General features: G+C 42.3%; 1 protein-coding gene across 1 annotated transcript; it reads left to right on the top strand.

Annotated features, from left to right (window-relative positions):
* Positions 1 to 847: 847 nt before the first annotated feature.
* Positions 848 to 10,644, top strand: LOC117493566 (serine/threonine-protein kinase 35-like). The gene is made up of 3 exons (XM_034144197.1): positions 848 to 1,459; positions 2,364 to 3,100; positions 8,118 to 10,644. The coding sequence occupies exons 1-2, from the start codon at positions 973 to 975 to the stop codon at positions 3,062 to 3,064; spliced, it is 1,188 nt and encodes a 395-aa protein (XP_034000088.1). The 5' UTR covers positions 848 to 972; the 3' UTR covers positions 3,065 to 3,100; positions 8,118 to 10,644.
* The last annotated feature ends 3,166 nt before the right edge of the window (positions 10,645 to 13,810 follow it).

Below are 13,810 nucleotides of genomic sequence, written 5' to 3'. Positions count from 1 at the left end.
TTCTAAAAGATAAATCCTAAGCGTTGGGGTTTGATATGAGTTTTCCTGACCCATTAGGCCTAATCAATATTTTGAAGTGCCCTCAAATGAAACTTATTTTTTGCCAGTCTAAGCTCTGAGATCATGACAGCCTGTCTCCACAGACCCTACATTTAATCTCCAGTCATTTTAACTTGTTTGTACGCATTTAGTAAAGTAAAAAGCAAAAACTAAAAAAATTGCATTTACTTTTCCTTTTACTGGGTAAAGAAAGAAACACGATTGAAATTGTTTTCATTTCTTATTCTTTTTGCATTTTTTGGAACTCAGAGTAATTTCAAAGACAGCATCGATGCAACTATCTTTAAAGTCTTTAGAAGATACTAGACTCAACCGTTTTTTCTGCGATGAATGATCACAGATATCACCCAAGGCAGCAGCATACTGTCCCCTGTCTACAGACACCTGCACAGCATTTGGTTTGGAAGGAAACTTTCTCCCGCCGTATCTTTCAAACTGAATACATGGCTACAACACGTGACAATACATCCATCGGTTTAGCCAATGGTGTAGCCTACCATGCTGGACACGTGCCGAAAGGGAAGAAACCATTTGTGCAACATGGACGGGGGGGGGGGGAGTAATGGCTCCAAGTGGAATACATGAAGGATTCATAAAAAGTATAATACATAGTGCGCACTATAAACACACAAATCTAAAGGGACTTTCGGGGCTTAATAAAACAACTCTGAAATTGCAGCGTGTGGCCTAAATGCCAACGTATTCGATATTTGAGGTCTTATTTTGAAGGTCTTGACCGGAAGGTCTGTTTTTTTCCTCTTACTTCTCCGTCACTTCCTCTCTTCTTCCTTTAACCTCCACAGCTGAGCAGCTCTCTCCTGTTTCCTCAAAGTGAAGGACAGCATGGCTAGTGCTGCTGTTGACAATATGTCGACTCTTTTATACTTAATGTTTGAATCGTAAAGGCTTCGTATGGATACAGTTGGTGGGGATAACTGGCGGAGACGCACGAGGAGCGCGCGAGCCTGCTCCAAGCCAACCAGAGCGCGAGCTGACGAGTCCAATGTGCTGCGGTGTCTGAGCGTGGGGAACACGGAAGAAGGCCATGACATGGAGGAGGACATCGGCCTCAAGCAGGACAGCCTGGAGGGACGAGTCATGTCGCCCCGCTACAGCCTGCTGCGGGAGGTGGGCAGGGGTACCTACGGCGTGGTGTTTGAAGCGGTGGCCCGGAGGTCCGGGGCCAAAGTGGCCGTGAAGAAGCTGAGATGCGACGCGCCGGAAAACGTGGAGCTCGCCTTGCAGGAGTTCTGGGCCCTGGCAAGCCTGGAGAAACGGCATGAAAACGTGGTGCAGCTGGAAGAGTGTGTGCTGCAGAGGAACGGCATGGCCCAGAAGATGAGTCACGGGAACAAACGGTCCAAACAGTACCTGCGTCTGGTGGAGACTTCTCTGAAAGGTGAGGCTACCGTGAGCTGTGGGAAGAATGTGCTGCCTTCAGTTTAGAATTGAAGTTAATGACATTACCTTAATACTTCCGAAACTAACCTAAGCTGTAATGGTATAAGGGTTATATTTAAAATCGCAAGTTGTGTGTATTGCAGTTATGAATCTTACCCTGCAGGAGATTGTTGTTGTCGCCATGACATAGTCGTTGGGGGTTGGGTAGTTTTGAGAGAGCTCTCACTAAAATGGAGTCTGCTGTGTTGGCTGTGTTGGCTGTTCAGAGGTGTTTTACACTTTCCTCCTATAGTTTTCATTTTGTGTTCTCATGTGCTGTGTGCTGGTTCCCTTGTGTGTCTATTGCAAGTTGTGTGGCCTCTGTGATACATGTGTTTGCAGCTGTGTGAAGATATACCTCCTTTAAATTATGTGATCTGTTCACATCAAATAACAAAATACCAGTATTGTTTTAGCATAAGTATACAGTCCATGAATATTGGGTCCACATCAGTAATATTACAGTGGTTCAACAGTTTTAGTTTTTAACTCTTGCTGGCACATTTGCTGCAAATCGAAATACACCAAAGCATGTTGGAGATGTAGAGATACCAATAAATATAACTACACGTGAATAACCTCTTCAAGAAACACCCTGTAGTAGAATACAGTGAATGAAAACATTACGTTCAGAAAGTTCGGGTGCACAATACCCATTCACTCTTTCAAATTATGCAAATACAGGTGCATGTAAAACACAAATATATCTAATACATCTGTAGCTGATGGCCAAATGTATTTTCTAAATGTAAATCATTTATCTGTATTTTCATTTATTCTCTTTTTTACTTGGCACACGTCGCTATTTGGAGTAGTGTGCATCAATGTGAAACGATTAAATGACTGAGTCGCATGTGTTGCAGGTGAGAGAGTGCTCGGTCCTCCAGAGGAGCCGTGCTACCTCTGGTTCGTCATGGAGTTCTGTGAAGGCGGCGACCTCAACCAGTTCATTCTGTCCCGGAGGCCCAACCCGCAAACCAACAACAGCTTTATGCTCCAGCTGACCAGCGCCGTTGCTTTCTTGCATGAAAACAACATTGTCCACAGAGACCTCAAACCTGACAACATCCTCATCTCAGAGAGATCAGGGACTCCAGTTCTCAAGGTGGCCGACTTTGGTCTGAGTAAAGTCTGCGCTGGTATAGGAAACACAAACGTTGGCGAAGACAAGAACAAAAACATTAACGTGAACAAGTTCTGGTTGTCCTCTGCGTGCGGCTCAGACTTCTTCATGGCTCCAGAGGTGTGGGAGGGCCACTACACGGCCAAGGCTGACATATTTGCCCTAGGCATCATCATCTGGGCCATGTTGGAAAGAATTACCTTCATTGATGCTGAGTCTAAGCGGGAGCTGCTGGGTACCTATGTGAGGCAGGGAGTGGACATTGTGCCGGTGGGTGAGGCACTGCTAGAGAATCCAAAGATGGTACTGAACATCCCACAGAAACGCAGGTCGTGCATGTCTGACGGAGTGAGGAAGCTGCTGCAGGAAATGCTCGCCGTCAACCCTCAGGACCGGCCCGATGCGGTCCAGCTGCAGACCCGAATGGACCAGGTCACCTAGGTGTGCTGCGTGACCTTCAACCTGATAGATTTACAGGTACTTATGCCTCTTCATATGATTACGTTATGAATTTTAGCATTTTTTTTTTATCAATTTGAAACTCTTATAACCACTATGTAGAATACATTAAAGCCATTCTTCCCCCAGGGTAACTTATGGCGCATTTCCACTACAGCTCGGAGCTCGCTTTAAGCGTGCCGAGCCGTGCGGGGCCCGTTTTTGGTTGCGTTTCCACTTAGCGTAGTACCGGCTAGCGGGTACTATTTCACAGTTTTCTGGCCCCATAAAATTTGAGGTTCTTTCCGGGCCAACAACCAGGCTGAACTAAACTAGTGAGAGAATCACTGGCAAGGGGGCTACAACAAGATGAACATATTTGACCGCTCGAAAGCGCTGGAGACGCTGTAGTACATATGCCGGGCCTGTAATTTAGCAACATGTAGTAGTTCATGTAATTCTCCATGTCCACTTGTTGCTGATGGTTGTGGTAGAGGAGCTGTAGATTTTGCACTAACATCTGTAGCATGGTCAGTAGCAGTAGCACTAGCAGTAGCTACTGACCATGCTACAGCAGTGAGCAGCAGAGGTGGGGCTATGGCTTCATCGTTATCAGGAAATGATCGTATAGGGCGTACACACAGAGCCGTTTGGCCCCCCAGAGCGTTCCGTTTGCAGATCTATCCACCTTGGGACCCGTTATCGTTTGCGGGGTCCGTTTCCGCATTTCCGTTACGGCCTCGTATGATACGAAAGAGAAAAGTAGGGGATACAACCGTTTGCGTTCTCGTGTAAACAGCACCTTATTATTTCCCTGATAATGCTACAATGTAAACAACAAATCTGTGTTGAATTTGTCAGGAGGAAAGCTTAGTTCTATTAGCGTGTGTTCAAGTTCCATTCAGTAAAAATGCCTTTTAGCCCCGAGTCAATTATAGCATTATCATCATGCCAACTGCAATCTCGTAAAAACATTCTTTTAGTGTTTTTTACCGTGGTATCCAACACAAGTAGATGTGTCTAGCATATACAGTAGAGACTCAACCATTAGCCTAATGTTCCCACCAACGTCTTTACTCAACTACTTACAGGAAACTTTGTCTAAGTTTGAGCATGCTTTTGGTGTTGGCTGAAGTTCCATTTTATGAAGTACCTGCTGTGGATTCAAGATGTCAGGGACTAATGTAAACTTGATATTGACTTAGGTAGCATTTGTCAGGAGCCTAATACTCCACATCTATATCAGATTATTTTTGTCCTCAGGTCTGTTTTGATGGCTGGCAGTCAGTTTCAGTTTGAGGTGTTGATGAAGTGAATGGTTAACAGTGAGGGTGGGGTTTGTTTAGTGTCTTGCCCATAACACGTTTTGTAACTTTAGTGACCACCCTCAGTGTATGTGCTCTTGTACTGTCTTATGCAACCAAAGCCTCAGCCGCCCCCTGGGGGCCACACATCCTTCAGCACACAGATGCCTGTGTTTTTAAGAGGTTGAATAACATGCCCTGGCTGCCCCTGGTGTGTTCTACATGTAACAGTTAGCTGTTAGTTGTCCATCAACTGAGCTACCAGAATGTCTTTCTTATGTAAGACATTATATCCTACCTTTTGTCTTTGTTTGTTCTTACGTCATGTGCCTTGCCCTGTGGGGGATGGGTAGTGCAGATTATGTGAGCATGGAGGCGGTAGGAGCTGCAAACATCCAGCTGACGCTCCCTCTGCTCACTCTCACCAGCTGAAATGACATTTTGCCACCAGTAAATGTCTGCAGTTTGTGGCCTTTATTCTTTTAGTTACATGACATAAGGTTTATATTTGTTTGAGTAAAACACTTAAGATTGTACCTACAGGGTGGTGTTGTGTCTCAGAATCAGAATACCTGTATTTGTCCCACAGAGGGGGAGTGTACGTTGTATCTGCCCTCTTAAACAAGTGATATTGTGTATGTGATTGTAATTACTTACTTACTAAAAACGAAGTAGATTTGATTGGCAATCTCAAAGATCAAACGTGCTCTGACATATTAACCCTCTGTGTGTGTGTGGATATCTAACACACACACAACATGTTACTTAGATGCACACAGAGAGCATTGCAATTTAAATGCTATCCCATTAACCGGACCATATCAGGAGGTCTGGCTCACGTTGAGAACAGACCCCAGTTGTGTGTAAATGCGAGAAAAGAATCCTCTTAGCATGTTCACCAACCAGCACTCTCAGGGGCCAGCCAGAAGCTGCAGGCTCGCCCTTCACTAAGATGGGAAAGTAAAGCCCATGCAGCAGCATTCTTTTTCCTCACATGCAACGCACCACGTTCCTGAAAAGTCGGCCAGTTATGTCCATCCGGTTTACAAAATGAGATTCAACCCAAACTACAGAACAGAGATTCCCAGAACTCTAAATCAGGGCAAGCATAATGTCCGGTAATCTGATTTCTTTACATGACTTCATAATAATATCAATAGTATGCAGTGTCTTTGATCACAGACTGCTTTTCAGGAACACATATGCTGTAGAGCCAGATTTAACTTCTAATATGATGTTTGTCTCTTTACACACATTCCTTAGTACAAAACCTAAAAGTATACCTTTCCATGAAATTGTAAACAAGGCTTTTCCAAGGTATTCTGGGAAATGCATGATTTTTTCAATAAATTGTAAAAGATGAATGTACACCAAAGTACAGAGATGTGCCGAGCTGGGCTAAGATGAAGCCGAGTGTGACACCACTCTGTCTGTAGTAGACAAACTATTTATTTGGTCACACATTTGTTTTGATTCAATATCATTAATTTGACTCAGACCCTCACTATTTGGATCAGATATCTTTTTAAAATCTGGTTTGCAAATTCTAGGAGGCTGCAGGAGTTTTCTCAATGTGTCCCATACGCATGGAATCAACCCTCAGTGTTCTGCAAGCCTGTATTTAAAAGGTGTTTATTACATTACTTTAGTAATTACTGTGCGCTAGTTCTGTTTTACAATATAGTGTGCTGTAAAGAGAAAGATGGCAATATAAAAAGAGTGTTTGTGTGACGCAGTTTTTAATAGGTCAAGGGATGGAGTGTGAGGGAGAGAGTGTGTGTGTCTGCAGTATGAACTGAGCAGAAACGTAGCTGGGTAGTGTGGGCGCAGTATGTGTATGCAGTATGCGAGTCAAAATAGTTGATTAGGAAAACCCTGAGTTAACCTCGCCCTGCGTGTTGCTTTGGCTGCCTCCACATTCATTTAGCTAGACATATCATTGTGTGCTATTTCCTACCAAAGGGTGAAAGCAATACGATACCAAAAAAGGAGGTCATCTGGAAAGACACATCTTGTTTAGTGTTTGTCAGAGATGCACCCATCGTTTGGCTGCCCAAACATTAGGTTCATCTGTCAGCTGATCGTCATCACGATCAGTCCAGTATATCTGCAAGTCAAATTCACACACGTATGATCAGAAAACAGCTTTTGTTTCTGCCTACCACAAACTCCATTTAACTCACCTTTCATTTTACTGGGATGGGGACAAAGGTCTCGTCCAACCCTCAACATTCAAATGATATTCATGTGCTAGGGTTCAGGGAGAAAATGTATTTGTGATTTAGGTCAACTCAGCTCTTAGGTATTAGAATGTGTCTTCTACATTCTGGAACTATTTGATATGGTGTGAAAAACATGGACAGAGGCACTCCAGATCATATTATTAGCCAACAGCCTTGTTAGCACAACAGACTGTGTTCTGGTACGTTTATGTGGCTTCGTTTTAAGACCAAGATGCTACATAAAGTGACATGTCAGCTCTGGCCATTAAAGCTGGCTGTCTCTATGGGCTGCAGGATCAAGCTCTCTTTAAGTCAGTTATGTAACAGTGTGCGTGCGGAAAATCTATCACTGCATAGCTGGGCACACACGCAGTATCTGAGTGACAAGCCAAGCGGCTGCACATCTCTAACACAGCAGTCCCTCTCATGGTGCTGCAGGAACACAGAGACTGCCCCTGCATCCTCTCTGCTGCACGCTCACTGAGGAGCCTTAAAACAGGGCTATTTACACTGTCACACTTATGGCGCATTTCCATTGCAGGGCCTCACTCGGCTTAGTACGGTATAGTTAGGCCTTGTTAGGACTGGCTCACTTTATGCTGCGTTTCCATTACAGTTTAGTAGCTGGGGCAGTAACAGGTACTGATGTGATCACCGTTGGGATATTCTTTGTACTGCAGACAGTGAAGACGTGTGTTCTATCAATCAAAGGGCGGGTGCTGAAGAGTGAATCAATGGCTCAATATGTTTGATCAAATACCTCTATTGATACATTTTGTAGGTTGTTTTGTTATACAAATAATTATTGGGAATCTGCATATAATAAATAAGTGGGTAAGGCAGATAATGGAATAGCTAGAACTGTCATTTTCTAAAATCACTTTACTGTAATGTAGCCTTAAACACCAACTTACAGAAAGAAATACTCAAGATGCTATAATAAGATTGAACAATATCTAAAACTCTCCTCTCATACAGTATTTTTATAATAATATATAGTTCGTAGCCCTGTCATTTCACTCTAAGCCTTGTGGATTGGACTTGGTGAGATCTCATTGGATGTGTGCATAATAACAGAAATCTTCTGAGGAACTTGGATATTTCTTTATGGCTGCAGGCATTTGTTTTGGTATTGGTAAACCTTCCATTCAATTTCTAGGTGGGGTAACTATTCATCTGGTCTGAGAATAGTGATCATTTCTTAGAGCCCAATTCATACTGCTGACTCAGTTGAGATTCAGTTGAAATGGAGCAAAACGTTTCTTTTTGTACAGAACCAGAAGGAGTTTGTAGTCTTCTGTTATGTCATGACAATCCTCAGTTGATTGGTTATTTCTTGTTGACATTTTGAGTTTAGTGCTTGATACTTGTTCTCAGCCTTCCAGAGGTTTTAACAATATTCCAGACACAGGCATGGTTCTGTGTGTGTGTGTGTGTGTGTGTGTGTGTGTGTGTGTCACATGGACGCTCTGTAAACTCTGGGATGTGTTGCTGTTGTTGATCCACTTTACTTTCTTCTTTCCTCCGCAGACGTTCTACGGGAGCTGCTACATCAGTGAGGGCCTCACTGTTCAACCTGAAGACTGTGAAGAGAAGCTGAAGTTTGGATGCTAAAATGGGATTTGTGTTTTCTTTGAACTTGTTTACAGTGTGATCATCTGCCAATGCTGATAGAGAATGTTTGTCTTGCCCTAAAAATGATAATGAAGCAGGAAATAATGAAGATGTGGGGAGATTCCCGTTGGATAACAAGTTGGAGACTCTAAATGTAAGCTTAAGTGCCGGATTACTTTATGTGCAGGTGTTCACAGCGTGGGTCATCTCCATGTGTCGGATATTTTAATCATATTAAATGAACACACCGGGACATTAGATTCACAATACTGCTGGAAACATGTCACTTCCTGTGGGGGTGTTTCTGTTATTGTGTCCAACACTTCAGTGTAGGCTGGTCTCATGCCAGATGTTGCTGACACTTAGGATTGTATTGCACCTCTGAGAAACCACCGCTTCATGGTCTGGAAGAACTAGAAAAACCGTAACGCCCCTTCTGTTGCGGTTTATTCCACAAATCTGTTGGTTAACATGGAAGAACACTACATAGGAGTCATGGTTGGTTATTAGGTGCGAGTGTGTGTATATATATTTATATATATAAATATGTAGATATATATATACACATATCTCTCAAATACAGCCATTATTTATATTCCTCTGTTTGAGAGTTTTGGCTAATCTAGTGAGTGAAATACTTGCAAAGAGCCTGTGAATTAGAAAGATGTGACATCCATTGATTCACAGCATTGCCTGAAAGTCTTCCAGTGAGTCACCTTGGTATACATTTGAAAAGTCCTCGTAAAACCCATCCCATTTTGCCTGTGGGCGAATCTGAATATGTGTAGCTTCCACACTTCTTTGCCTTCGACTAGTTACCTTGATTTCAGAGATCAGGTTCTTTTTTCATTTCGATGCGACTTCATTGACATGTGCTCCTTGAGTTCCTTTGTAATCTCATTGTTTAAACCTATGGTGCCTTGAATTTGCTAGTCAGGTCAAATTTGGCTCACAGCCGTACAGCTGTCATATTTGTGTATTCTTTTGCAGTCCAAATGCATTAATGATTTATGCTCTAAATAATTTGGTTTCTAACCACAAGAAAAATATGGATTTCCAAGTTTCCCATGTGTTCATTTGAAAGAAGACGATATATGTTTTCTTATTTTATAGTTTTTCTGTCGGCCATTGATTTGTTGTGTAAATGACTATTAAAGGGAACTGAAGATTGAATGTTAATTTGAATAAGTGCCATTAATGTTAAAGGAGCTAAATGATGTCATCCTGTAAACTTTGATGCAAAGATTAGTTTTTTTCTTGAGAAATAATCACACTTGAAGTGTTGCTAAATTCACAGCCGTTTTTGAGATGTGATTGGTTGAAGTTTCGGAGCAGTTTGGAACACAGTGAATCACAGCTGAATATTGTAATTTCCCCCCTAAAACCAAACGTCTGAATACACATGTTGAACCCTGAATCTTAATCCTGTTTTTATTTGTACTACCTCATTGTCTTCACTGAGCCATCATTTAATGTTCCATTCCTCAGTTCGAGAGGACCTGTTAGATTCCCCGGAGGAGGTTCAGTTTTCCCTGGATTGTGAATGCATCACAATAGTCTGTAATAAGTGACTCAGCTTTTGACTGCTTCGTTTCATTTTTGCTGATGCATTGTGAGAAATTGGTTTACATTCATTCAAATGTTTACACAACTTTAGCTCAACACACTTCATAATGTTCGTTGGTTATTTTGTGCATTATGTGAAAAATGTACCTCTGTTTCATCACAGTATTAGCGTCTGGTAGTGCAGGGTATTAATCATTTTGAACTGGAGATGAGCTAACGGTAGAGCTCCCACTCAGTTCTTTATTCTGATTTCTGAGTTGCTTTTTGACTTTAATTTAGAGGAATGTACTTAAAGAGATTTAAGCAGACCTTGAATATCCCCCCGCCTCTGCAGGGCTTCCTCAGGAGAAATGTGTGCAGGAACGCTGTAGTGACTCGTATGTCACTTGTTACACTCTTCTATGCAACTCTGCCTCCCTAATACACTGTGGATTGTTCATCCAGGCCCAGCTGATTGAGTCCTTGTTGTGCTCCGATCAATTGACCCTTTATTTCAACACAATGTGCAGTTCTGGTTGTACAAGATAGTAAGGTTGTTTTTTTTTTATTGCTGAATTTGTACCAAGGCTCTGTTTCAATAAAGGTCGGTAATACCTCATCTGTGTCAATTCTCAACATGTGTATTATCAGGAGATGTGGGAGTGATGAAAATACTGTGCATGTTAGCTGGGTGTGCCCATTCCAGCCCGGCACACATGAACTGGGAAAATAGAATAAGTGACAGGTAGCTGATCATTCCTGCAGTTACGCTTTAGGTGTTCACTGACTTGTATAACTTGATTTACTGCTGCGTTGTGCTCCGAGGCAATTAGATCAGATGTTAGGCTGCCTGTAGATCCTCACATTGTAGTATAAATAAAATCATCTGCATTGCAAAGACTGACATTTTTATTTTTGCATTTCTGTAAACAAATCATAAAGAGATCTCTCAAAAATACCCTCTGGTCCCTCCCCTGTCTGTGGCAACTAGGCCAACCATTTCTTTGTTGGCAGCTTGAGATTGGGACAACGTTTCTGAACTTTACTAAATTACTAAATCGTAATTGACTTTTTTTGAGGGGCTCCGAACTGATGCTTAAAAATAAAGCATGATAACCAGACAAAAATGGACCCCTCTCCTCTGCCCAATGGCCCTGTACAATGTCATTAGACACATTTTGAAAGCCAGTGACTATTTTATTTGTTTTCTTAGTTGGTTCAAAAGTTGTAATGGTGTGTAACATCACCTGAAACCTGTCACTTCACACACTGCGTGTCCTTAAAGAAACAAGTATTGAACCATTCACTATGGAGCTTTATGAACTGAAACAACATTTCAACATTAAGATGCTGATCATATGGGACAAACAAGAGAAATAATATGAAAAAACTTAGAAGTGTAAAGATGTAAAACCCTCCCTTAGGAGAAGAAATGTATTAATCTCACTTTACTTCTCAGGCTCTTATATGCTCAGTAACACATGAACATCATGTTGCCCCCTGAAAAGCACTGCCCATAGCCCACTTTGGTCCTTTTACTTTAAAGAAACATTTAGTTGTGTATAATAATTTATTTAGAACATAACATGTTCATGGCAGTGGTTTTGTACAAAACATCTGCCCTCCCTCGGGACCCCATTAAACATACACCAAGCGTGAATGGAATTGGTCTGAGTGTTGGCGAGATTATCAAAACTTTGTCTGTCATTATAGTCAGATTACATTTACCACGAGTTATGTTTCCTCCTGTCCTGTGCAGCTCTGGTCTGCTCTTTGTTTGGGAGCTGAACAAAATGTGGAGTTGACAGGCCGTGATCTGTGTAATTAATCCCTAACAATGGCGCGCTCATCCCCCCTGAGAGTTTCCCAGGCCTGAAAGGATGCACAGTTGGAATGTGACAGGGCAAACATTGACCGGCAATCAGCATGAAAAGCAGGATCTGAGCGTTGGTGAGTGTGCAGGGCAGATGTTCAGGGCTGTACCTCAGGAGTCAGGACGGTTCAAACTTCCTCCCCAGCCGGTGGGACCGAGGCTTTCTGCCACACTAAACACCACTGACCTTTGGACACAAAGAGTGGGTTTTTGTGGGAGAAAAGAAGCATTTTCTCTGGCAATATGCTAAACCCAGAGTGCTGTTACTGTTATGTACATGGGCGTCACTTCGTTAGAAAAACTGGTTGGGCCACTTTTTTCCGATTTCAAAAAACACTCCTGCAGTAAGCACCCCCCACAAGCAATACAGTATATACATATATACATATGATTACAATACTTTCTTTGACAACTAGTACAGTAACTATGCTGCTGAAAAGAGGGAGCAACAATAGCTTTACTACTTTCTATTAAATTATGACTGATATTAAACGTGTCGCAGGTCCAAACTGCACCATTTGGGTTGGTTCACAGAAATACAAATTTCTTGCAAAGTTCTTCCTATGACAATACTCCCCCTCAGACACCTCAGTGTGCATAGCATGTATGACCCCCCCTCCCCCCCACATCACGTCTTGAGTTAATCTTTGAGAAGTGAAGCATTCCTTTGATCTGGAATAGATTATCTGCACTTCACCTAATTGTATTGCTTACTTGCTTAATCACACTGAAGACATCAGAATATAAAAGTGATCAATCAATCATCACTGATCAGAAATGCTGAGTCATGGTCTCACCCATAGCCGTCCCTCCCTGCAGGTCGATCATGCAGCGAGGCCTCACTCACCTCACGGGCTCCACTAGCACCCCCCCCCCCCCCCCGTTGACTCGCGAAACAGAGGGCCTCATCATATACTTTGTGTGGGGCCTCATGTTGGCCAATTTTGGTCCGGCGTCATTAAGCGTCTTTGAGTTTCCTGAGAAGCGCTATACAAGTCTCATGTATTATTAATATTATTGTACCGTACCGGGCGCGTTTCAGAAGCATTTCAGAAGCGGAGCATGTTGCTCGCAGTTTTTGTTGATTTGGGCATATTTCCTGGACAGGCTACTTTGTACAGACAAAGTTAATAATAATTGTAATATTCCAGTTATAAATGACATGAATCAAAGATGTGTTGCTGTATTTTAGTGGTAAAAAATGCATTCATCATCATAATTATTCTATATATATAATTTACACAGTGCCTGTAAACCGGAGGAGAACCCTGGCATTTAGTAGCACCCATTGACTAGAGTGGCCGCGATCTTTGCGAACGCCGCAGCCAGGCCCGGACTGGCCATCGGGAGGCGATGAGCGAGAGAGAAAGCACGTGCATCGGTTACGTGTATTGTTGTTGTTAGCATCTGGTGCTAGCTAGCTGCGCTAACGGATATAAGGAGCTGTTTCAACAACGAGGAGAGTCCTCTCCTGTCAGACTGAGAGACTGATAACTACAGCTCAGATGAGGTAAAGGACTCTCTGAGTGTTTAGATAGTTAACTTAGTCTAAGTTCTCAGTGGGTCTCAAACGGTTTGGTCACCATTTATGTAAACACATATTTCCATTTGAGGGGGGAGTGATTAGTAAAATATGCATGAATAATAAAAAAAAAATGTTAACTAGGTGAAAAAAAGTAAGATAAACTTATGGCCATGTTCTTATGATTTTATGATTATTTAAATGTATACAGTACTGTTTCATATGGGTGTTTCCATAGATCTAGTCTCTTTATTTCTCTCTCAAAATGCACCAGATTGATGCGTTTAACTCAAGCGGCAAACTCTGGGGAAGAGCCGGGACGCCAATACGGAAGTGCCACAAACTGCAGTTCATATATTGGCCGATAGGCGATGACTGCAGAAAGGAGCAATTTCGATAGACCCCCATGTTAAAATGCCCAATTTACAGCAGAAAAAAACATGTTTCTACCCCTGGATGCAATAAATATTATTATGGATATAGTTAGATTCCACCTTCATGATTATGAATCTGTGAGTGAATTGTTTTCTAACGCGACCCTTTTATTTATATTAGGTCTTAAAGTTTTTGCATAAATTAGGGCGTGGTCACTTTGATGGACAGGTACGTGCCTCACTGTCAGCTAACATCAACTTGTCCACTCTGCTAGGCTACAACGTTAGTTAGTTG

This window comes from Trematomus bernacchii, unplaced genomic scaffold (genome assembly GCF_902827165.1).
Source record: "Trematomus bernacchii unplaced genomic scaffold, fTreBer1.1, whole genome shotgun sequence".
NCBI lineage: Eukaryota > Metazoa > Chordata > Actinopteri > Perciformes > Nototheniidae > Trematomus > Trematomus bernacchii.
Note: the sequence above shows the minus strand (reverse complement) of the source record. Positions and strands in the feature narration are given on the sequence as shown.

Coding starts and splice junctions, on each gene's coding strand:
- LOC117493566 (XM_034144197.1), top strand. CDS start 973: ATGGATACAGTTGGTGGGGATAACTGGCGGAGACGCACGAGGAGCGCG. Junction 1,460..2,363: donor GGTGGAGACTTCTCTGAAAG/GTGAGGCTACCG, acceptor CATGTGTTGCAG/GTGAGAGAGTGCTCGGTCCT.